The sequence below is a fragment of the Anomalospiza imberbis genome, chromosome 7 (genome assembly GCF_031753505.1).
Source record: "Anomalospiza imberbis isolate Cuckoo-Finch-1a 21T00152 chromosome 7, ASM3175350v1, whole genome shotgun sequence".
Taxonomy (NCBI): domain Eukaryota; kingdom Metazoa; phylum Chordata; class Aves; order Passeriformes; family Viduidae; genus Anomalospiza; species Anomalospiza imberbis.
The window spans coordinates 28,367,982-28,391,215 of NC_089687.1; the positions used below are offsets into that span (position 1 = coordinate 28,367,982).

The 23,234-nt window shown below is 42.5% G+C and overlaps 2 protein-coding genes and 1 long non-coding RNA gene across 7 annotated transcripts; 2 read left to right on the plus strand and 1 right to left on the minus strand.

Annotated features, from left to right (window-relative positions):
* The first annotated feature begins 124 nt into the window (after positions 1-124).
* Positions 125-9,428, plus strand: HSPD1 (heat shock protein family D (Hsp60) member 1). The gene is made up of 12 exons (XM_068196258.1): positions 125-273; positions 1,048-1,223; positions 3,907-4,159; positions 4,663-4,745; positions 5,325-5,420; positions 5,714-5,807; positions 6,208-6,376; positions 6,631-6,730; positions 7,541-7,786; positions 7,985-8,159; positions 8,762-8,940; positions 9,030-9,428. The coding sequence occupies exons 2-12, from the start codon at positions 1,050-1,052 to the stop codon at positions 9,180-9,182; spliced, it is 1,722 nt and encodes a 573-aa protein (XP_068052359.1). The 5' UTR covers positions 125-273; positions 1,048-1,049; the 3' UTR covers positions 9,183-9,428.
* A 2,103-nt stretch (positions 9,429-11,531) lies between these two features.
* COQ10B (coenzyme Q10B) lies at positions 11,532-23,028 on the minus strand. 5 transcript variants are annotated; one of them, XM_068196274.1, is made up of 5 exons: positions 23,009-23,028; positions 18,233-18,379; positions 16,582-16,774; positions 14,305-14,406; positions 11,532-11,745 (listed from the first exon to the last, which is right to left on the minus strand). In XM_068196274.1, exons 1-5 carry the CDS (start codon positions 23,011-23,013, stop codon positions 11,578-11,580), a joined length of 615 nt encoding a protein of 204 aa, XP_068052375.1. In that variant the 5' UTR covers positions 23,014-23,028; the 3' UTR covers positions 11,532-11,577. The 5 variants fall into 5 exon arrangements, with proteins under 5 accessions (XP_068052375.1, XP_068052371.1, XP_068052373.1 ...); XM_068196270.1 differs by lacking the exon at positions 23,009-23,028 and adding an exon at positions 21,729-21,836; XM_068196272.1 differs by lacking the exon at positions 23,009-23,028 and adding an exon at positions 21,535-21,599.
* LOC137477339 (uncharacterized) lies at positions 18,352-20,589 on the plus strand. Its single transcript, XR_011000942.1, has 2 exons — positions 18,352-18,443; positions 20,393-20,589. It is a non-coding gene; the product is annotated as an uncharacterized lncRNA (long non-coding RNA).
* Positions 23,029-23,234: the final 206 nt, after the last annotated feature.

Here is a 23,234-nt window from a genome sequence, read left to right on the forward strand (position 1 = left end):
GTTCTGGAATCGGCGGGCCCCGAAACATGAATCGTTCATGCTACAACCCTCGGCGCATGCGCAGTTGTAGCCCGCGGCCCGGCGCCGCAGGCGGGCTCTGGGCGGGCGCGGAGGCCATGCTGGTTCCGGGGCCGGGCGGCCGGAGCGCACATGGGCCGGCGGCGGCGCGGGGGCGGGGCTGAGGCGGTGAGTGCCGAGCGCCGCCCGCCGCCGCCGCGCCAGACGTGCCCCGCGAGTCCGCAGAGCCGCGGTGCTGCTCCCGCGCTGCCGCAGGTGAGCGGGAACGCGCCCGGCGCGCCGGACCCGCGCCGCTCTGCCTGGCCTGGGGGGACAGAGGGGCCCTACTGCCTTGGCCGCGGGTACCGCGGGGGCCGCGCGCTGGGAGCGGCTGGGCCCGGGCGGCGGGAGCGGGGGGCGGCCGCGATGCAGGCGTTGCGCCCGGGTGGCGGGAGCGGGCCCCGCACCTTCCTGCGGGCTGGCGGTGGCGCGGCGGGCCTGGCGGGCGGGCGGCGGTGGGGGGCGGCGGCGCTGACCTTGCTGCGCGCGTCCTGGTGCGGCGGCCATGTGCCCGCGGGGCCCGGCCCGGCGCGGGGGCTCCCGCGGACCCGGGGTGGCGGCCGCGGCCTCGTCTCTCTTCTCTCCGCCCTTGATGGCGTAGCGGGCTGTGGGAAGCCTACCCGAGCTCCCCTCTGCGCGGCCCCGCTGCTGCAGCCGCGGGCGGGCGCGGCCCCCGCGCTGAGCACATGGAGCCGCCGGCGCTCCGCGTTGCCCTCGCCGTGTCCTGCGCCGCTCCGGGCGGGAGGAGCTCGGACGTGCTGGAGGCCGCGCAGGGCGGAGCTGCTGCCGCGCGGGTCCCGGCGTGAGGATCGGGGACACCCAGCCCGGTACTTGCAGTTGCTTGTGTGTCTCGATTTCAGCCAGTCGAAAAATCGAAGATTCATCGTGCCTGCTTTACTTCCTGAGTCTGTTCTCCCTCTTTTCCTGTAGAAGTAGCTGTACAAAGCCATAATGCTTTTGTTTTCCTCTACGTTTCTTTTAATATTTTAGACATGCTCCGTTTATCTACAGTACTCCGTCAGATAAGACCAGTGTCCAGATCCCTCGCCCCCCATCTAACGCGAGCCTATGCAAAAGATGTGAAGTTTGGAGCAGATGCGAGAGCACTGATGCTGCAAGGAGTAGATCTTTTAGCAGATGCTGTAGCTGTCACCATGGGGCCAAAGGTAATGGAAGATTTGGCCTTTATATTAGCACAGACCTGGCTGAAAATACTGTAAGAGAGAACAGGTGTTGGGTTTGTCTCGGTGAAGCTGCGCGATTGCGTTTGCAGACCTGCAATGCAAAGGGTTAGGGGAGTGGACAGGGTCCTGCAAGCAGCTGTAGTCGCATGTCCACCAAAAGTGGGACAAGAGTGCATGTGCTTTTCGAAGTAACAAAGTAAAATTGCTTGGATTCCCGTGAAAGGTACATTATATTCGTCTCAAGAGTTTGAAGGTTAAGGAGTTGTGCATAATGTGTTACCAGCTCGGTTGATAACTTGTAACAGTGCAGTAGATAATGTAACTGTCTGTGCCTTGGGTAGGTTAATTAGCATTGGGTGGCTTGGTTCATTTTTTTATGATGCTTGTTTTTTTTGGTAATTTGTTTTTTACAAATTACCATTTTGTATTAGTTTACCTTTTAAATATTAACAAGCTTTTAAAAAATATCCAAAGTGTAATGTTGAGTTTTCAATTGGCTGGTGAGTATTAGCAGCCTGAGTGAAATTTCGTGGTACCCTATATTCTGTCCTGTAAGGGAGATCTGGGTCTCTTGGAAAACCAGCTACGGTATTCTGCATAGTCATGCAGTGTGCACTAGGGCTTGAAATGAGATTCCTCTTTTTGAGGAAGAGTCGCGGATTTTCTTGGGGGTTATGTGAATATCTGTTCCCTGTAATAGCATGTGCACAGTAGTTCTTCTGAGGGCTGCTTGGCCTCTGTAACATTATTTCGTGTATTTTCCGCCCATTTTTAGTGCTCTACCAGTTTCATTCAAAGGCAAAAATGGCTTAAAGCTGAGCAGATGAAGGTTAAGGAACAATTACATCAGGAAGCTGTGGCTACTTCCATAAAGGAACAAAGTTTAAGTGTAGTTGGTTAATTTAACTCTTGTTTTTTTGGATCAGGCTACTTTGTAAATGCCGAAGCATAGTTCTAATCCACTGGCTAAAGGGCAGTTGCTGATGCAACTTCATGTAACCTTAGGGGATTTTTGATTGTTCTGCTGTTCTTCATGTGTTGTAAAAACGGAGGGGTTGTGCTGCCGTGCCTGAGTCTGCTTCTGGCATTTTTAAGAAACATCACTCTGGTGAGGAGACCTCCTTTGGCACTGCTCTACATTTTAAGGAGCCCAGTTTGCAGTCTCACACAATCTTTTGGTAGTGCTCCAGCATGTTGAACAGAACTGGTTTGTGTGGGAGCTCAGCTCCTCAATGTGCCAGACCATTCTAAATGCCCCTGCAGTTACTGGTGGTGTTTGTTCCCTTCTTCAGGAACACAGACAGGTGTTTTTTCTGAGAGCAAGCCCTTTCATGTGATTTGTTATCTGTGGGTTTTGTTGTGCTGCTCTTCTCAGAGCTGCAAACCAACCATTAAGAATAAGACTATATCAAAGTACAAAACAGAATTAAGGAAACTAGGAGACATTATATGAAAAATGTACTGGTAGCGTGGTCCTCCAGAGAGGAGTTTTCTTATACTTGAATCACTTTTGTATTTAGAAGGGCAGGTCAAATAAGGTAATAGGGAATGCATTATTTTGGCATAACTGTTCCATGGCACAGAGGTAAATTTCCATAAGCTCTTCCCCAGGTTCAGCCTGAGTAACTGAAGCAGAACCTTTCCTTGTAGCTGCTGGGGTGGTTGTGCTTCAGCAGCAGCGAGGCCTCGTGCCTGGCAGGCAGCCAGAGCTGGTTCAGGTTTGAGGCAGATGTGTGTGGGCTCTGAGCAGGGGAGGGACACAGGGCGCCACAGCGCTGGGTGCTGCATGGGAATCCTTGCCTGGCTCCTGATCCCCACCCTGGGCTCCTGGGCTCAGAGCTCTGGCAGGAGCCAGCAGGGTCAGCTCCGAGCTGGACCTGACAGGCCAAGTGAGGGGACTTGTGACAGCTGGCTGGGAGGGATAGCAGAGGGGTTTCGGGGCAGCAGTAAACCAGAGGTGGCTCCTTGAGTTTCTGCTGCCTCCAGCTCAGACTGGAGCATGACTGGGGCAGCTGTTCGTTCCTGTGTTAGCTGTGTCTGTTAGATAGAATACTCCAGCTTTTCAGCTGGATTCAAGTGAGAGCTAAGATGAGAAAAGCTTGGTAACTTGCAGTGTTTGAGAAATTACTGTAACACATGAAGTATTGAAGTATTTCACTTCAACACAAATTTGAAGTGTTCTCAGTTGTCTTTACTAATGACTACTGAGGTTTGCAAGTCTGCTTTTTTTTTCCTTCCAGCACATGCAACAAATTGAGCTTTGTATTACTTGTTCTTCAATCACAAAGAATGTTTATTGTGATCTGATTAAAATTTTGAAAATTTGGTTATTTGAATTGCTATATTTTTAATTTTGTGGTAAAGTATTAGCATAAGAGGGATTCTTTTCAGTTTTTTCTCTAAGGTCAGTGTTACTTAATTGCAGACTGTGGTATTAAGCATTATAGCTGAAGAATGGAGTGTCATTCTGTGGAAGCATAAAGCCTTTGAGCCATTTTTCTGGTTTTGGAGAACTTTAGTATTAAAGTATGTGTTTGAGAAGTCCCAGCTGAATGCCTCATGTAATGTGTCCAGCTGTGACTGTTCAAAATTTTCAGTTGAGCTCTTGAGAGTAACATGCTTTGTGTTGGCTTGGATTTAGGATTTGGTTTTTTTGTCCCCCTAGGGAAGAACAGTTATTATTGAACAAAGCTGGGGAAGTCCCAAAGTGACAAAAGATGGTGTGACAGTAGCAAAGGCAATTGACTTGAAAGACAAATACAAAAACATCGGAGCCAAGTTAGTTCAAGATGTTGCCAACAATACCAACGAAGAAGCAGGAGATGGTACCACTACTGCAACAGTCCTTGCACGAGCTATTGCCAAGGAAGGCTTTGAGAAGATCAGCAAAGGAGCCAATCCAGTAGAAATCAGGAGGGGTAACTTTTTTCTGTTGTATTTAATATTTGATCATTGTCTTTTATCTTTCATAGCCTAAATTTGACTTGTTTTCTGTTTGAAGAGTCACCATAAAGGGTTATATGATGTTTAGAGAATACAATTGTTTTTTTTAACTGTGGACTCTGAACAATCATTAATTTGTCTAATCATTGTACTATTTTACATGCAGTCAACATATTTGATTTGTTGTAAGTGAACTCCAGTTAAAGCCATTTCTGCATAATAGCCATGCAAACAAATCTGTTTCAAATTTCAATTGTGACAGTGTCTCATGCCAATTTCAAAAAACCCATCACTGCATACACAAATGACAGTATGGAACAAGAACTATTTGGTTTTGAACATGCAAACAATGCATTTTTGCAGTGTGGACTCTGGTTTAAAAGGAAACCTGTTTGTTTCCTTGGGTGGGTGCTTGGTGTGTGTTTTCTGTGCTCTGTACCTTGCTTTGTTCACTCACAAATGCCCTGTTCATCCTCAGGGGTGATGCTGGCAGTGGATGCCATCACAGCTGAACTGAAGAAGCTGTCGAAACCTGTTACAACTCCAGAAGAAATTGCACAGGTAAGGAAAAACACACAATAAAATGTAACCCAAATTTAGGCAGCTGTTTCTCAGAAAAAGTTTTGTGAAGTTAGGTTATGTATCTTGACACTGGGTACTTTTCTTTATTCATCAGAAATAGTCTTCAATTGCACTGCTAGAAGTTAGTTCAGAAGTGGGCAGATTTTTTCATTTTTCAAGCTTCCAAAGTATGACTGTAAAACATAAATGCATGTACTTGGGAAGAATGGATGGGAGCAAAGCTCTCTTGTGAATGGAAGTGATGGCAGAGTACTGAGGGTGTGGCAGATCTGCTGTGAGAAATCAGGTTCAGGTGTGTTGGTGGTCCTGGGTTATTTGTCCCTGTGCCTGGAGTTGGCCTGGGTGTGAGCCCAGTGCAGGGAATCTGGCTCTGTGCTGCAGCTGCCCAGGGGCTTGAGCCCTTCTGACAGAGTTCCTGGCTCCTGCTTGAGTGTGCTGCACTCCACTGCCCTGCCTTATCAGAAATGTCAGCATTGCACATGGTTATTCTGATTTTTTTTTTTATCATGAGGAAGCACCTTGCATTGGAAAAGAAGATTAAATGTCTTATTCTTTCAGGTTGCCACAATATCAGCAAATGGAGATCAGGAAATTGGCAATATAATCTCTGATGCAATGAAAAAAGTTGGACGAAAGGGTGTGATCACTGTCAAGGTAAGAACTGGCCAAGTGACTGTCTCTTCTCCTGTTAGGGCTGGCTTTTGTCACATGAGATGCTGCTGCTGCAGCTCACATTCCATAATTCCTAAGATAATTCCTCCCCAGCTCCTTTAGATGAGAGTTTGATCACTGTTCCCTCTTACATTCTTCCTGTTTTGGAGAGAAGCACATGAACTGATGTGGGATCCAGAGCCTTTCAGTCTGTTGTGCACAATATGCTAAAACTGTACTTGTGCTTTTGGTAGCAAATGGGAGATTTTAATGCAGACTTTCTTGCATCTAAACAGGATGGAAAAACTCTAAACGATGAACTGGAAATCATTGAGGGTATGAAATTTGACAGAGGCTACATCTCTCCATATTTTATTAACACAACTAAAGGTGAGTTAACAATAAGTCATGTCAAACACCTTCCAGTGGCTTGTGTCAGCCAGAAATAATGGCACCTGTTCAAGGCTTTACAGTCCCTTATGCTGTGCACCACAGCAAATAAAGCAGGACGTCCTTCCCCATCAAAAAACTTGAACTTAGTAAAAGCTTGGTGTGTTGGGGATTCCTTTTTTTTCTCTGCAAAGTGTTCCTGTGAACATCAGGCTGGCCTTGCAACACAGCAGAACAATGGAGAATTGAGAGTAGAGTCTTGAAGAAAACAAGTTGTCTTTTTTTTTTTAATGCAGTTGGAAAGTGTAATCATTGTTCCAAAGCACCTGCTTAAGTTAAAAGAATGCTTGATATGTTTTTGTTATGGAATTGTTCAGATAATGCATTGTTGTTTCTGCAGGGCAGAAATGTGAATTCCAGGACGCTTATGTTTTAATCAGTGAAAAGAAAATCTCTAGTGTACAGTCCATAGTTCCAGCTCTTGAAATTGCAAATGCCAACCGCAAACCTTTGGTCATCATTGCTGAAGATGTTGATGGAGAAGCCCTCAGCACTCTAGTCTTAAACAGGTGAGAATTAAAATCCATTTTTTTTTTTCTGTGGTGTAGGGCTGCTTGTTCTCTTATCTGTGCCAAAGAAACAGCAGCTTCTGACACCGCCATGCTTTGTGTCAGCTCAGGCAGAGCTTCAGTTGTGTCCTAACTACCTTTTTGAGAAAAATCACCTCCGTTTGTGATGGTCTCTTTGTTTGCTTGAATGCTAGAGCTGCACTGAAATAATTTGGCTTAGTAATTAGACTCATTCTCCGAATTTTTGCCTTTAGACTGAAGGTTGGCCTTCAGGTTGTTGCTGTAAAAGCACCAGGTTTTGGTGACAACAGGAAAAACCAACTGAAGGACATGGCGATTGCTACTGGTGGTGCTGTAAGTAACAATGTTAAGTGGCTTTCTGCTCCAAGGAATGTTAATGCTTTTTAAGGAGGAAAATACTGTGCATTTTTAGGTCCTTGGCTTGTGTTTGCTAGGTTACAGGCTGTATTCTTTCTTTTAAAAATGTAACAGTAACTGATGTTTGAAACTTCCTGTTTTTTAAAATGCAGACACTGATAATTGCTGTGTAATGCAATCCTGCCCAACCATATGTCCTTGTAACTGACTGAAGTCACATGAGATTTCCTTGCAGGATTTAGGTTTTTAAGGGGAAGGAGGAACTCCAAGGCAATTATTGCTTCTATAAACAATTGCCTGGACTCAGATGTGGCATTTAAAATGTTTGGAATTGACTGAATGAATTTTCTTGCTACTAAATTTTGCATATAGTTGATGCACTGATTAATGTCCCTTTATGCTGCCCTTTTTTAATAAGCACTTCAGAATCATAGCATGATATTGGGAGCCAGAGAAGGCTGTTGAAATAAACCTTCATGTTTAAGGTAATAGCAGCACAAAGTAACCAACCAGCAAACTGTTCTTAAGTCAGTGACATGTCAATATCTGTAACTTCTCAAAATACAAGGAGGTGACCTGTGACAGGACTGAAGAAAACACCATGAAACTGTGTCAGGGGAGGTTTAGGTTGGATATCAGGAAGAGGTTCATCACCCAGAGGGTGGAACTGCAGTAATGTGGTTATTTTGACCATAAGCCTGCTGTATGTGTTCATGTACTTGTAGATAAAAAAACCTGAGATGTGGGGAACCTGCGAATTCCAGCTTTTCACATAATTTCTTTCAGGTGTTTGGAGAAGAAGGTTTGAACCTAAATGTGGAAGATATTCAGCCTCATGACTTTGGTAAAGTTGGAGAGGTCATTGTGACAAAAGATGACACCATGCTCCTTAAGGGGAAGGGTGAAAAGGCACAGATTGAAAAACGCATTCAAGAAATAATCGAACAGCTAGAGGTTACCACCAGTGAATACGAAAAAGAGAAACTGAATGAGCGACTGGCCAAACTCTCTGATGGTGTAGCAGTATTGAAGGTATTAAGAACTTGGTAAAATCATGATGAACTAAAGCTTAGGCTTTTTGAGTGCTGAGGTACAGAAGACTTGCCAATGTGGGAGAGGGTGGGTTGGCTTTCTGGCACTTCTTAGGCATTGGCTGCTTAATTTGGTGACAGCAGTGCTGTCCCACCTGGGCTCCTTGTGCCGACCTTGATGTGTGGCTTGCTGCTGCAGGTGGGTGGAACAAGCGATGTTGAGGTGAACGAGAAGAAGGACAGGGTCACTGACGCCCTGAACGCCACCCGTGCGGCTGTGGAGGAAGGCATCGTCCCAGGTGGTGGCTGTGCCCTGCTGCGCTGCATCCCAGCCTTAGATGCCTTAACTCCAGCCAATGAGGATCAGAAAATTGGTAAGCAAATGACTTGAAGATGTGTGTGGAAGTGATACAAGCACACTTTCTCCTGTCCTGAGGCTTTATCAGGTGGCTTTCAGTGAGTTTTTAGTTACGTTACCTTAGGAACACTGCATTTCTTTGGTGGGGTGGTCTCTGCTTTTGAGTGGGAAGAAGCTTTTTCACTGCATCGCTGACTGGCCGGTGTAAGACCCGGTAACAGTAAAGCAGCAGTATCCCAGCAGAGAGTGCCAAATGTTTAGAGTTGGGAGCTGGCTGTTAAAAGTCGTGGCAGACAGACAAAATCTAATGCTCAAGAGACTGTGTGGCAAATCAAATGGAAAAAGGCTTTGTGTCATGTTACACATAAATCTAAAGAGTAATAATACTTACTATTCTTTTTTGTGGAAGTAAACTAAAATATGCATGAATATCCTTCAGAGACATCATTTGTCGGCAAGTGTCAAGTAGCAGAGAACCTTTCCTCCTGGAACTGACAAAAATAACTTACGTTCTTGCTTGGAGGGTTTTCTCTTTGTATTGATCTCCAGCACTAGGGCATTCCTTGGCAGTGGGAGTGGTGTTTGTACACGGAGCTCCAACTATCCTTTTTCTTGCAGGCATTGAAATAATCAAGAGAACACTGAGAATCCCAGCAATGACTATTGCAAAGAATGCTGGTGTTGAAGGATCGTTGATAGTTGAAAAAATCCTGCAGAGCCCATCAGAAGTTGGCTATGATGCAATGCTTGGGGACTTTGTAAATATGGTAGAAAAAGGAATCATAGACCCAACTAAGGTAACCTACAGGTCTTAATTCTCAGCTTTGCTTCCTCCCATCTCCTGTGATGGTCAGCAGGTCTTAAGTAGTTTCTTGTTTATTTTTAGGTTGTGAGAACTGCTCTGATGGATGCTGCAGGTGTTGCATCTCTCCTATCAACAGCAGAAGCAGTGGTGACTGAAGTTCCTAAAGAAGAAAAGGAGCCAGCAATGGGAGGAATGGGTGGGATGGGTGGAGGAATGGGAGGTGGCATGTTCTAATTCCTGGGTAGGGATACATCATGAGCTGTGCTGTTGAAGACTGACAGTTCTGACTTTAAAAACTTGAGCTATCAGTGTGAGAGGATGGATAGTGACTGAAGTGAGGCTGGTGTTGAAAAGAATCACTGTAACCATCAGTTACCGGATTTCATTTAACACACGTGTAATTGTTTACAGTCATTGTCCATGCCTACAGATAATTTATTTTGTATTTTTTGAATAAAGACATTTGTACATTCCTGATAACTGGGTGCAAGATCCATCTACCAAGGTCCTGATTTGAACTTAATTAAGGCACTTGATATTCTATTTCAGAATTTCTTGGTGCTTGCCAGTACTAGGAAGAACTTGGAAGCCACTGTGCGTGAGACTAGACAATTGTGTACAAAGTAGGCAAATAGAGTTATGTGACCTTTATGTAATAAACTGCTCAAAAGTTACAAAATGCATCACCTTCTTCATCTGCACACAAAGCGATAGTTCTGGGAGAGCCTGGATAGCCTGCTGCTTGTAAGATTTAGTAGAAATTGACACTTATGCTTGAAAAAATGACAGGGCATTTCACTCCGAGAAACATTCCTTTGTCTAGAATGTTTCTCAGAAATGCAAGTGCTTTAATTCTGGTAAGAAGTATCTAAGCTGAACTGCACTACAGTTCTTTGAAATATTAAACAATGCTCTGAAAACAAGGCACGTGCACTGACTTTATTTTGCCCTGTCTGGTGGTTTCACGTGCTGGAACAGGCCCAGCGTACCTTTCACAGTCCCAGGGGAAGTGAAGTGCCCCGAGGGTATCAAACAGGTGAGTCTGCTAAGAAAGGGTTCTGGGAATTTTAGATAGTTCCTTTGCTCAGGAGTAGGGTGTGATTACCTCCTCACCTTGAGCCTTCCATTCTTACCTTCTTCCTTTCTGATAAGGGGTGCAGGATTTAGTTATTTTGCACTAGAAATGTTGCTTTATGTCTTTCTGTGTTCTTTGACCTGACACCACCACTAACATTGTGCAGTCTTTTCTGCTTTCCAGCCTGCAGAACAATGGTGTTCCCAAACTTGTGTATGTTTATATCTGATTACCTCAACAATCAAAACTGCTTTACAACTTCTCAGTTCTGTACAAATGACCTTAATCCACCTGTTGCTTTCCCCAGCTTCCTGCCCTTAATAAGAACTATTCTTCCACTTATGGGATGTGTGACATTCTAGTTTTAAGTAAAATGATCTGAAACTGTTTCAGGGTTGTCTTTATTTTGAAACATACCTTTCTATGTTATTTAATATGCTGTTTAGTAACCATATGGATTATATATGCTGCAGAGAAAGGATCAGCTTTAGCACCTGGCCTGAAGCTTCACCTAATTTCAGTAAGGCAATTTGGTAATGCAAGACAGCATAAAGTAAGGATTTAGAATCTGTTTAAACCTATTCATTTGGTTTCTTCAGAGACTGGGAAGGGAATATTTCAGCAATAGAAGTACTGAACTTGTATTTAATCAGGATGATATTATCACAGTGGGAGTATGGTACTGAAAAACCTCAAAGATTGAAGTTTTAGTGCTTTCTTATATGATTTATGATGACAGCTGGCCTTGGCTGTGCTTGTCTGCAGGAAGTGCAGGGTCTCTTGTTACCGGCTTCCAGGAAGGACAGCACGGGTACCTGGTTCTCAGAGGTAACACTTGCTTTACAGTGTTGTGTTTGCATTAGGTGAGATGGAGGTAACCAAAGTGCAGCATGTACCAGGGAAGGAGTGGCAAGGAGCAAGGTCAGCCTGCCAAATGTACTACAAATTCCAGGCTGGGAACCACTGGCTGTAGCTGAGTGCTGCACTCAGATTACAGTACTCCTTAGGCATTTCACCCCTGAAAACGAGGGAAGTTCTAGAGCAGTTGCTGGTCACTCTAGGAGCAACTGGAGATCCCTGACTTACCTTTGCCATTCATTTGAATTCAAAGCACCACTCCTCAATGGTTGTCAAACTGCCATTTCCTAGGAAGCCAGTATGTCAGTTGGCCTCTGCTTGGGCAGAGCTGGCTGAGTTGATGCTCTGAAGTTACATTCCCACTAAGCTGAGTTAATAAGTTACAGTGCTGAAAATCCCCAGGAGCCTGGCTAAGGCAGAGCTTGGGCTGTGATTCCAGGAGCCGTTTGGCATTAAACAGCAGCGGAGATAGCCTGGGTTACGGGAGCTGCCAGGTGTCTGTTACTGATAAGGCTTTAAGCTGCACTTGATTGCAGCTTCTGAACATTCTGTGTCTGTCTGAGCAGGTGTGTTTGGCACAGTGTAAGATCACACCCAAGCTCAGATAAGAAATAGATGCCCCAAAGGAGGAGCACGGCACTTTGTACAAATGAAGTGTACAAGCAAGTTTATAGCTGAGGTTGTTACAGGTTTCCTTTACGTCTGATGAACTTCATGCAGCATCAGCTCCCGAGGGATGCTGGTTTCTGGGCCGTGGAGTTTGGATGCTCTTCTTTCAAAGGCAGCAACCATCTGCTTTACAACTTCATCAAAAAATAGTGTAGCAAGTTTTGAGTGTAGAAGTGAACGAAATTCAAAAGAAATCTGTTTAAGAAAATAAAAGAATTATTTTTCCTATATATACTGTTGTAAAATGCTGTAACAAATAGATAATTCTATTAAAGAATCTCCAGTGAAGGCTGCAGGTAAGTTGTAGAACAGTTAAAACTGAGGAATAGGTGAATGTGGCTGAGAAGGAAACCCATTTTCCTTGGTCTAAGGATTGTACTTCTGGGCTTTTCCATTAAGAGAAAAGCCATTCAGTTCTCTGAAGTAAAGTAAACCTAACCTGTCTTTTCTTTAATAAATGGTTCATTACAAAAGAGGTTTGGGGGAATGAAAAACTACTGACAAACAATAACTGTTATTTTGTGCACAGAATTCACTTGAACGACAAAAGTTGTCTGAAGAAAATCCTGCATGGCAAGAGAGCAGACTAACAGGTAAGCTGGAGCATGCCCAAGAAACTTAAAAGCAACTTGAAATAGTTACCTATTAAATACCAATATTTTAGATCAGTCTTTCCTTGTTGGTGGCAGTAGTTATGGTAGGTTCAAATAAGCAGTTTAATGACTAAAATTACATATTTGGTTTGTGTGTCACATCTCCCACCTGAGCAGCTCCCACTCCTGACCTGACACCAGCAGTCAATGAAAAGGATTGAGAGTTAAATCATTTTTGTTATTCCCAAAAAATCAGCAGATTGAATGTCACAAGGAGCAAATACAGCTTCTCCCCAGTTCCTTATGAGCAATGCATGTTAACTGCAAAGCAGCAGCACAGAAGTAATTAAACAGCTTAGCCCACGAGCCAAGCGTAGCTTCATTTACATTTGCTTGACCTCAAGCATCAATAAAATTAACGTGCCTCTTGCAAGTCTGAGAGCTGTCATTTAGGGCGTGCAGAGTTCTGCACAGTGGGGATGTTGAGTCTGGCATCATGTTCAGCAATTATGTCAATCTTAAGGTATGGTATACATTAATGAAGTTTGCAGGTGGTAAAAATGGTGGTGTGCTTCAGTCTGTGAACAAAATAATTTCAGAGGTGAAGCCAAAGTAGGAAAGTTCCATGCTGTATGTGGATGTCTCCTGGAATCAGGCTGGCACAACAGGATACAGCAACTTGTGGGAACCAGCCTAGCCCAAAACTCAAATAACATTTTCTACAGCAAACAAGCATTCTTGAAATCAAAGTTTTCTCTGGAATATGTGTAATTGCAGGGCCTGTTTTGAGGAGTTTGTTGTGAAATGCTTATCATCCCTCTCTGCACGTGTCCAGAGGCAAGGAGCAGCAGGGCAGTAACTGGCAGAGGTTAAGCTCAGCCAACTGCACTGGCTTCCTTCGCTGCCTCAAAACAGGGTAAGCAGTAAGATGTGTTGATAGTGTTCCCCCAAGAAAATGAAAATGTCCATATCCAGTTCAGTTTTGATTCCCTTGAACTGAAGTTCTTGACCTGAAATGTCAAAATGTGGCTTTGGTTTGTAGAGGTGTGGTGCTGTCTTCTCACAGAGCCTGCATTTAGACTGTAGGGTTTAAATAGTTGTTCAATTCAAGTTTTTAAACTGATTTATGGCTTGGATAAAAAGATAGCTTATATATGTTAGTAGAAAGAATTGACACTTATTTGCCTAAAGAAATACAAATAACATCAGCATATAATGTGCAAACCATTAAAAATGCAGATCATTGAGCACCTGTAGATTAATTTTTACTGTTGAACTGTATGAAGTGCAATACAGTAATAAGCTGAAAGTTAATAACCCAAGGAGGTTAATGTGCTAGTTTAAAAATACTCCAAAAGCTCTTTCCTATTCACTGAAGATAATTTTCAAAGCAGGGTATTCCAGCAGATGGCAGCAGGATTAACCCAGCTCCGTGTACTTTTGCAGTCTGTTACAACCTCCAGCTTAATGCTTTGTTATACACTTTGTTATAAAATGCAAGAAAAAATGTGATGGCAGACAAACCAGACAACGTGGAAAAGCAGTAACTTGAATGGAAACAGCTTTTCTGGGAGGGAAATTGGGCTAAAACAGGTACTGGATTAAAGAGCGATAGTTTTGGGCTGCAGTGATATCCCATCATAGATCAGAGACAGCAAAAATCTATTACACTCGTATTAGAGAAGGAAGGAGTAAGGCTTAAAATACATGAAAGAGGAAAACTGGAAGACAGGAAATTAAACTGACCAAACTGCAGCCCAAACAGGACAAGTGGCAGAACACTGATTTCCTGGTACCAAGAGCATTTAGGTTGCAGAGTGATTAAAGAAAATAGCAAAGTATATTTAGCATTTCTCCTGCATTGGACTGTCTAAAAACTTCCATGTGTTTAGAACCATAGGGTGAGAGTTGCCTGTCCTAGACTGTTTCATGATACATGGCCACCTTACAGAAGGCTGTTTTTTTCTGAAGGATACTGAAGTGGTTTCCAGCAGTAAAGTTTGCAAATTTTTTTTTGGACAGAATTGACTAAAGCTAACTTGTTTTCTGTGTATAAGTGTATAAAGAAGTAGGACAAACATTTTAAAAAGCCCCCTCAGTTGAAGATAAGTGTTTCTATGTGCTGCTCCTTACATGTGGTAGTTTTAATTACCATACTTACTGAAAAATCCAATGTACATGTCCTTGGATAACCAGGGATACCAGGGCTCAAACGCCACACTGTTTCCAAGTGATTAAAGAGTTTTCCATCTGTGCACGATGCCTAAAAGAAAGTTTTGAAAATCAAGCTACAATTAGGCTTTTACAAATGTGACAGACAGGTAATACTGTAGGTTATGTTTGCATTTTGTTAAACAGTGATGGTCATGGCATAGTTAAAGCTGTTCTTACAGCACAGCCAGCAAGAAATTCTATATGCAAATTTGTCAATTATGGCAAAATAATTGAAGTCCTTCCAAGGCAGAGGTAAAAATGGTCTGTCAAGTGTCATAAAATAGATCTGTGGCATGATGCATAGAACATTCAAATACGTAACATCAATTGGCTTGTAATTTGTAGAGAAAATTTCTGTAACTTTTTTTGGGGTCATTTTTTTACAAGTTCTTATTGTTACCCCAGGGAGCTCTGCTCCAACAGACTGCCCCCAGGGAATAGGTGTTGCTTGGCTTGGAAAGTGTGGTGAGGTGACTCATCTCAGACTAATCACCAGCACAAAACCACCTACATTTCTCTTTCCAGGAATGAGATAATACATGGCCTTGCTACTTCTACATCAGAAAGGGAAGGAGTAGAGGGAAGATTAGATACAAAGAGCTGGGCCTGCTTTTCCCTACTGCTATCAAAACAGCAGGAAAAATGGGAAAATTGCCACTGTATTCCCCTTCCTCCCAGTCTTAAAGTAGCAAACTCACTCCATGCTTTCTCCCTCAGCAAAACCTGCTGTTACCAATGTGATTTTTCCATTGTTTAAGCCCTAAAACAGGGAAAACCTTAAGCAACAAACCCATTCCCATTTTGTGCCTGAGCACCACACAAGGTTCCTTTGCCTGGAGTTACTTAAGAGGACAGTGAAATGGTGCAAACACGCAATCACTTCCCTAGAAATGTTCCTGCAGTTCTGTGGACATAATGTAAACCTCTGAGAAAAGTAATTGCAGCAGAGAAAAGGCTAATGAGTCTGTGGGGATGAAATCTGAAGAAATGGCTTTCCTCACCACTTTTGTGGGGTTTTTTTCTGAGACAAGAATACTTCTTTTGAGTTAAGTAAGAAGGAAAAAGAGTTGGTAAGCCAATCTGATAGCTGTGTGAAAGAAAAAAGCCTTTTCTCAGGAAACTGGAGAAAAGGAAAGCTCTCAGCATGTAAGTCACAGAATTTCCATTACAGCTGCTCAACTTTACTTAATAAAGGGAGAATTTTTTTTCATTTCCAGAATCAGTAAGGATATCGAATAATGGCATTTTGCATATTCCTTTTCCAATTTACATCTCCCCTGTACTTCAGAAACTCATTTTCTGTTAAGTGTCTCTTATTAGGAAGCCTAGAAAAGAATAGTGAAATAGGATTTTCAAAGGGTTATCTTGAACAGCAATCAAATGCTATAATTTCCAGTACTTGTTCCAAACCAATCAGAATCTACCAAGTGAGAGTCAGTTTTGCTATAAGGAATCTGTTCTGAACCTTTCTTTACCAAAACAAATTTGAACATCTAAGGCAAACAAATGGAAGATGCAGGCATCATTTAAAATGTTTTCCTTGACACTTTCCTACTTTTCTCTTAATTATTGCTCTTGAAATGCTGAAAGGAAAAATATAACTGCTTCTCTTCAGAACAAATTAATTGTAAAAAAATTGACCTTAAATCCACACTTCTTTCTTCTCATCAATGTATTGAATAACCATCTCTTCAGTACATTGTACTGAAGCTTAGCCTTTTTTTTTTTTTGGCTTTTCATATCAACTGGTTAAAACTGTGAGAAGAAAAATAATGACAGACAGCAAGTTCATTAAGGCATCAGAAGCTAGAGTTGTCAGAAAACTTTTAACTGAGTACTTATTTTGCACTCAGAGAGGCTTGGACAAAATTAAAAAACAAACAACAAAAAACAAAACAAAAAAAAAGAAAAAAAAAAAAAACCAAAAACAAAAAGCCCAAGCAAAAATGTTAATATCTTCATTTAGTGGCTGCCAGCTTTGCCAGTAAAGACAAATTAAAAAGTGATTTCCTATCCTCCCTCATGTGGCAGGTTATTTTAAAATACATTCAAATTCTCCCCAGTTTATCTAAAGTCTTTAAAGAAAAGCAACACAAGTTTTGAGCCACACAAAGAACTTCCAGCATCCATTTTGTTCTGAAGCAAGATGTTCCTGGAATATTCAAATTTCAACAAACAAAAGTTAAGGAAAATTATAGTTAGGAGAAAAGAAAAACGCAATTACCTTAACTAAATGTGGTCTCACTAGGGTTACAATTGATGTGTATCTCTCTACTACAGGAGGGAATCCTATTTCTAGCTGTGCTTTACAGTACCCAGAGCGCCTGGAGAGTATGTCTGACTTTTTACACCAAGGAACAAAGAGTTTGTAATTCTCCACAACAGCAACAACTTCATACATTTCCTGCATGGAATACCTGGAAATGGACACATGAACATTACAGTTACAAGGTATTTGACTTCAAATTAGTATTAAAAAGTTTCAAAGATGGTATACATGGCATGGGCAGTTGAAAGGTGGACAAAGTCACTACCACTGATTTGGAAAGTGAAAATGCAGCTTTGCTAATTAAGAGGAAAGAAAAGTAATACACTGGTAATTGCTTTTGCATAAAGAAGCAAAATATCACATAATCCAGCAGTAACTTTAGTGAATAATGAACTTAGTGCCTGCTACTTTCTGCAATATCAAGTAAACATGCATACTCTTCAAATGGAAACATTTTTTTCCAGCACAGCTGTGTCTTCATTTAAGCAGATGTTGGACATTCCACCAAAAAAAAAAAAAAATCCACACTTCATGGCTCCCAAGACAAGGTGTACAAAAACTCAAGTACTATATTTCATAAGGTTTAAACAGAGGAGCACCACCTTCCTTATTTTAGCCCAAATAAAAAATCTTAATTAAAAACCAGATGCAATAGAAAAACCTTCCAGCATCACAGAATGGCTGATGTTGGAAGGGACCTCTGGACCTCATTTTGTCGAACACCCCTGCTCAGGCAGAATATTGAAATCAGATGAAACACTATTAAGGCAACATTTGAGCTGATTCTGCTGTAGCATGGCAAAGTATTACATACCTATGGTTTTTAATTTTTCATTCTGCCTCTGAAACGGGTGGGATTAAGCATGTGCTTAATTTCCTTTAAAATGAAGCGTATGTTCAACAGTACTTAGCAGTGAGGACTATTGGACAAAGGCCCCTTTTAAGTAGCCAGGCAAGATCTGTTGCAATTCAAGAACTATCACAAAAAGGATTGTTAAGTATAGTAAAAAAAAAAAAAAGCTAATAAACGGTTCATACTGTTGTGGACCAGAGACTGGGCAAATCCCAGTATCATTAAATTAACTGAGATTTTCCCACTAGCTCTAAGGCAAACAAGGTTTCAAAATCTTTTTCTGTGTGAAGTTTCTTCATCAGAGAACTAATTATTTTCCTTCTTTTAAAGAAATAAGAAAATCTTGAGAAGTATAATATAATGTAAGTGCAGACATCAGCATGTGTTCGGGAGCGAATGGAACGGGGTTTTCACACCTGTTGATTTATTCACATGTTACTAGATTAAATTCTTAGTGTATTACTCCATTTCAAGGTTGGTTTTGTTTTGTCATGGAAAGAACAGTTATTTCTGCTGTTTCTTGCTATGGGCCAAGGGCTTTGGGTTCCTCCTTTTTTTTATATTAACTTTCAGACTGGTAAACCTAATCACTACAAATGTTGAAAGTCAAAACTCCTTTCTAGGTTCCCAGAGTCTTAAGGACATGTGTCTTCAGGGATACTCAGTCTTTTGAACTACTAGTGTTTTGGATTAATTACAGCAAATACAAAATCAATAAGCATTCAAAGTATCTTTCCACAGTTTTATACCAACCCTATAATTCTTCTTTCAGAATATTCTTTTCTTTTATTTATTAGTGGTGCAGCAACATTGAAGAAATTTCTTGAAAAAGTATGGCTCATTACAGGTGTTTGCAAAGGAGAAGTTCTGGTCATCAAAATACCACAAGAAGCCAAGTGCCTGAAACAGGGAAAATGCTTTTAGATGTGTTTCATATCAGCAAAATAAATAACAATGCATTGAGGTAAGAAAAAAACAGTCATGTATAACATTACAGAAAATATCAGCCAGATGGAAAAAGGAAGGCTTGTAACAATATATAAACTGTCAAAAACACAAGGGGCACCTTTTTTTTTTCCCTAAGATAAACTAAAAATAGCCCCCAGTCATGACAGGAGTAACTGGCAGAGTGAAATACAAAGGGCCTCATTAACCGCTGGCTGCATGGCAGCTTGAGTTCTCGTTCAAGTCTCACATGCACTTAGTCTGCAGAACAGGCTTTCTCAATAGCAAAAACGAGGCATAGTTTGAATGCTTTACTCTTTTGGAACACACAAAGCAGAGGTTTCACTTGGAAACAGAAAGCTGAACTCTGCTATAATCCCTCTGCTGCCACCCTTCTCTTAAAAAGACAATTTCATTTTAGAAGTCCTTTCAGAAGGTGCTTTGTTTACCCAGCTTTCAACGTTTCCTTCAGAAAATATCACCAGAACCTTGTATGCAGTGTTTTCATAAGTAAGACTTAACAAATTACCTTTAAAAGTACTAGTAACTCTAAGACTGCACCTCGGTTTTCTCTGTGAACATCTACACTAAAATCTAACAAATATTCACTGTGTTTAACAGTTCTGCTAAATCACTGATTTTGTTCAGATCAGGTCAGTCAAGATGCAAAATGCTGCCTCAGAAGCTCTGAATTTTGGCACCAGGAAAGTAAAAATGCCACTATTTGCCCACAGTGACTCTACAAACATAAGTTAACAAGTAACCCAGGTCTTTTACTGATCTTTCTCTAATTATATAATCAGGACTGTACTTCTGGATTCACATGGTTAAAAATGGAGCCAAACTCTTTTACTTAGAGCTAGGCTTCTTTGGGGTTTGGTTGGTTGTTTTGTTGTTTTTTTTTAGACACAGTGAACAGGTACATGGTCTTTTTTTTTTTAACCAAACACCAAATGAGTCACCAATTTTGAATTAAATTAATTAAAATTAGCAATATGTTCTTTAAAAATCAGCATAATTTAGAATTCTAATGAAATACAGTAGTTACCCATGACTGAGCACATCAGCTTATATGGTCACTAGTAGGAGTCGGGTAAATAACAAACTGGTCGAGTTTAGAGGAAAATAATCATCATTAGCAGCTGGTTAGAAACAATCTGTACAGACGTTTTAAAAACCAGCTATGCAACTGGGATATGAAGCATGATGCCTGAAAACACATTGTAATCACTGCAGTTGAAAAGAAACTAAAATAAGACTGAAGTATTGTGTCAAAATTAAGAAAGGATAGGACTACTTTAAAAGCCTTATACAACTCTGAGAATGTTTGTAACAGTATCTCAAGGGATGTGGACTAAGTCTGTTTCTTTCCAGACAGACCATACAAGACTGCTAAAGAAAAGCTTTGACAGGAATGCTGGAAGAGTGCCAGTCACATTGTAGCTGCCTCAACCAGATTCACAGAAGGTGTTCAAATGTTTGAGCAGACCTCATTCTGCACAGCTGATTTAAATTCCATTATCTGGGGCTATGTACAGGACACAGTCCAAAGCAGTAACCAGGGTTTGTCTCTTGGTTTGTTTTTTACTGTAATGCTGTGCCAGTCTACTGTTTCAGGCAGTTTTATCTGAACTCGTTTCAGCCACAAGGCTGAAAAACAATCCTTACAAATAATCTCTCAGCTGCTGAAAGACTATGTCCTTGCCATTCACGGAAGGCAAGGTTAAGAGGTTATAATGCTAACAAGTATGGTGAGTCTCCATCCCTCTCCCAATTATATCTGAAGAACAGATGCTGTGAGAATGTGCTGGGCTGGGTCCCAGGTCAGGAAAACAGATCTCCTTAAGAAATCCCTTGGTTTCCATGAATGTCATGCATTTTTGTGAAGCTGACCTGGGCCACTGAAGAAAAACCAAGTCCATTCTAGAATTCAGACACACCTGCCACCTCTGTATTTATCTCCTGCAGTGATAGAACCATCTCTACTCATTCCTGCCACTCACTGCTTTCTCCCTGAGCACTTGAGGACTGATCACGGCACCTCCCAACTCCCATGGCCTGAAAAGGAAGCATTTCTGGAGAATGACATGCACGTGTAAGTGATCCATATTCTGTGATTTTAAATTTTTTTTATAACTACACAATTTTCTAAGCGTGAAGGTTAACTTTTTTGAAAAAATGTCTCTCTTAACTCCTCAGTGTAAACATTAAAATTACTGCCAGGAGCATGCCAGGCCAAATGTGTTTACTGTACCCCAGCTGATACTTTCAACAGGTTAGTGATATCTGACTTTATGGTCTGTGAGACACAAGTGTATCCCATTCAAATTCTTTGGCAACAGCTGTTTGTATCCCAAAAAAAATGAGTGTACCAGCAAATGTCCTCATTAGCATCTCAGTGTGAATAAGCACATGAGACTAATTTACCACCTGAGCCCTTGAAGCCTGCTACTGAGCACAGTGAGGTTCTGCTGAGCTGGCAGCAGGCACAGCATGCATTCCGGGGACAACTGCAGGAGTGAAGCATCCCCAGCTCCAAGGCTCCAGGTAGCACAGCGCTGGGTTTGATCGAGCTTATGCTTGCTTAAAACCAGCTGCCAAGATCCTTGCAGCTTCCACTAGAGACATTTTCAAACTGAGTTTGCAAGCAGTTACTTAATGGGCTTCCTTATACCAAACACCCTTCCAGCAATTGATTTTGCCCTGGAGACTCTAATAAATTACTCTTTAAAATAACAATTTTGTTGACCAGGACTGAATAAATTTAATATTGCAAACACAACGCTAAGATTATACCACAAAGAATATACAGTAAAAATGTGGTCTTATGTTACATTTTACCACCGCACAGTTGACAGTTTTGTCAAATGACTGCATGAAATTTGACATCATGAACCAATCTGTTTCACTTTTTGACAGTTTTTATGAGGATGACAGAGTTTGATCAAGAAACACAGCAGCACTGCCAAAACAGAGGTAACAGGTGAACATTTTATACTAAGATTTTCAAATCGCACTCTCTCATCTGCTTGTTCTTTTTTCTTTCAGTTGAAAGGTTAACTCTTCACCAAAGCATATTGTTTTTCTCAAGCTGTTGCAGCCAGCCCTACACATGCTCAGGTGAGAAGGAACTTGTTGCATTATCTGAAGCGGAAAACATCCGGGCGCTTCCTCCGTTTTTTAAATCCTTTGACGGATCGCTCACAACTCTGCCACTGTCTCGGGCAAAGAGGAGGTGAGTTTCTAACCGGGAAACCGGCCCCTCTCCGTCACGCCCGCGGTATCCGCGCCTCGCCCCGCGTACCTGGCGGCGGCCCCTCCGGCCAGCGCCCTGCCGAGAGCCGCGCCGCTCCGCGCCATCCCGGCCGCGCCGCTGTCGCCGCTGTCGCCGCTGTCGCGGCGCGGAGCTGGCCCGCCCCGGCTGCGGGGGCGCGCGGTCACGGGACAGCGCGCGCGGCCGCGGCGCTCCGCCTGATTGGCCCGGCGGCGCGCGAGCCCCGCGCGCGGCCATAATTGGGCTGGAGCGCGGCGGGAGCGGCTCCGTCCGCGTGTCTGTCCCCGTGTCCGTCCGCCTGTCTGTCCCCGTGTCTGTCCCCGTGTCCGTCCCCGTGTCCGTCCCCGTGTCCGTCCCCCGCAGAGCGCCTGACCGGCGCGTCCGCGGGAGGAGTCGCTGGTGCTCGTCCCGCCTCTGCTCGGTGCGTGCTCAGGGTTACAGTCAGCAGCAGCTTAACAGTACGGCCACAGAGCTGTTCGTAATCACCGAGCACCCCTTGACCACAACTTGAGACAAAGAAATCATTAATTAACGCTTTCTCGTAATGCACCTTTCAAATATAGGCTCTCTCAAGGAAAGCGTTTTACAATTACTCTGCGATTGGACACCTACTGTTTAACTCATCGCACCTTTCGTATTTTGTGTAATATATGTTATGCAGAAATTGTTAAAAGGTAAGACTGCAAAATCTATTTCCATAAAGCAGGTTGGGTTGGCTTTTTTAAATTTAGTACCAGGTATAGTCTTGACTGGGAATCTTAAACTAAGATTGGTATTTTCACGTCCTGAACTTGAGTTGTGTCTGGGCTGTATGCGCTAGAAAACCAGCCTGGATACACTGCCAGCAATGTTCCTTCAACTACGGGAGGAACCCATTCCCACCCATTTACAATGTCAATGAAGCAATTTTAGTTAAAGCTGTTGAATGCTGAACGCATTAAGAAGTGAGAAGATTTCTGGACAAAAATAACAGTTCAATTACATAAACCTACAACACATTCTCTTCAGAAAATGGATCCTTTTAATTATCCCAGCGTCCTTGCCATTAGCAAAACCACTCATCACTAAATAAGCACACCACCAATTTGGAGGACAGACACTCAGTGGAGCAGCCTTTACTTTACCACCTCAGGGTATGGTGTTTTTCAGATAAGCTGTCCTGCAGCATCTCTCTATTAACTTGATGAAAAACAGAAATCAGCAAAAACCCATGTTCTCCAGTGCCGGTGAAAAACAAACTGCAAAGCCAGAAATACAAACAAAGCCCCAGTCCTGTGCTGTCCTCCCCTCCCGGAACCCTTATTACTAACCTCATCTGTGTTTTGCAACTTCCACGAGTGTTGTTATTTGCTGGATTCTGTGTCTGTCGTTCTAGCTTGCTCAGTGGATCAGGAATTGCCTCTTACAAAGACTGATGTCTTTCAGTGTTTAGAATAATTGAAGAGTCAGGCATCGAGAAGTTCAAGGTGATGGATGTTTAAGGCACTTTGAGGAGTTTTTGCCTTTTTGTTTTCTCTTGATAGGCTCAGGATTAAA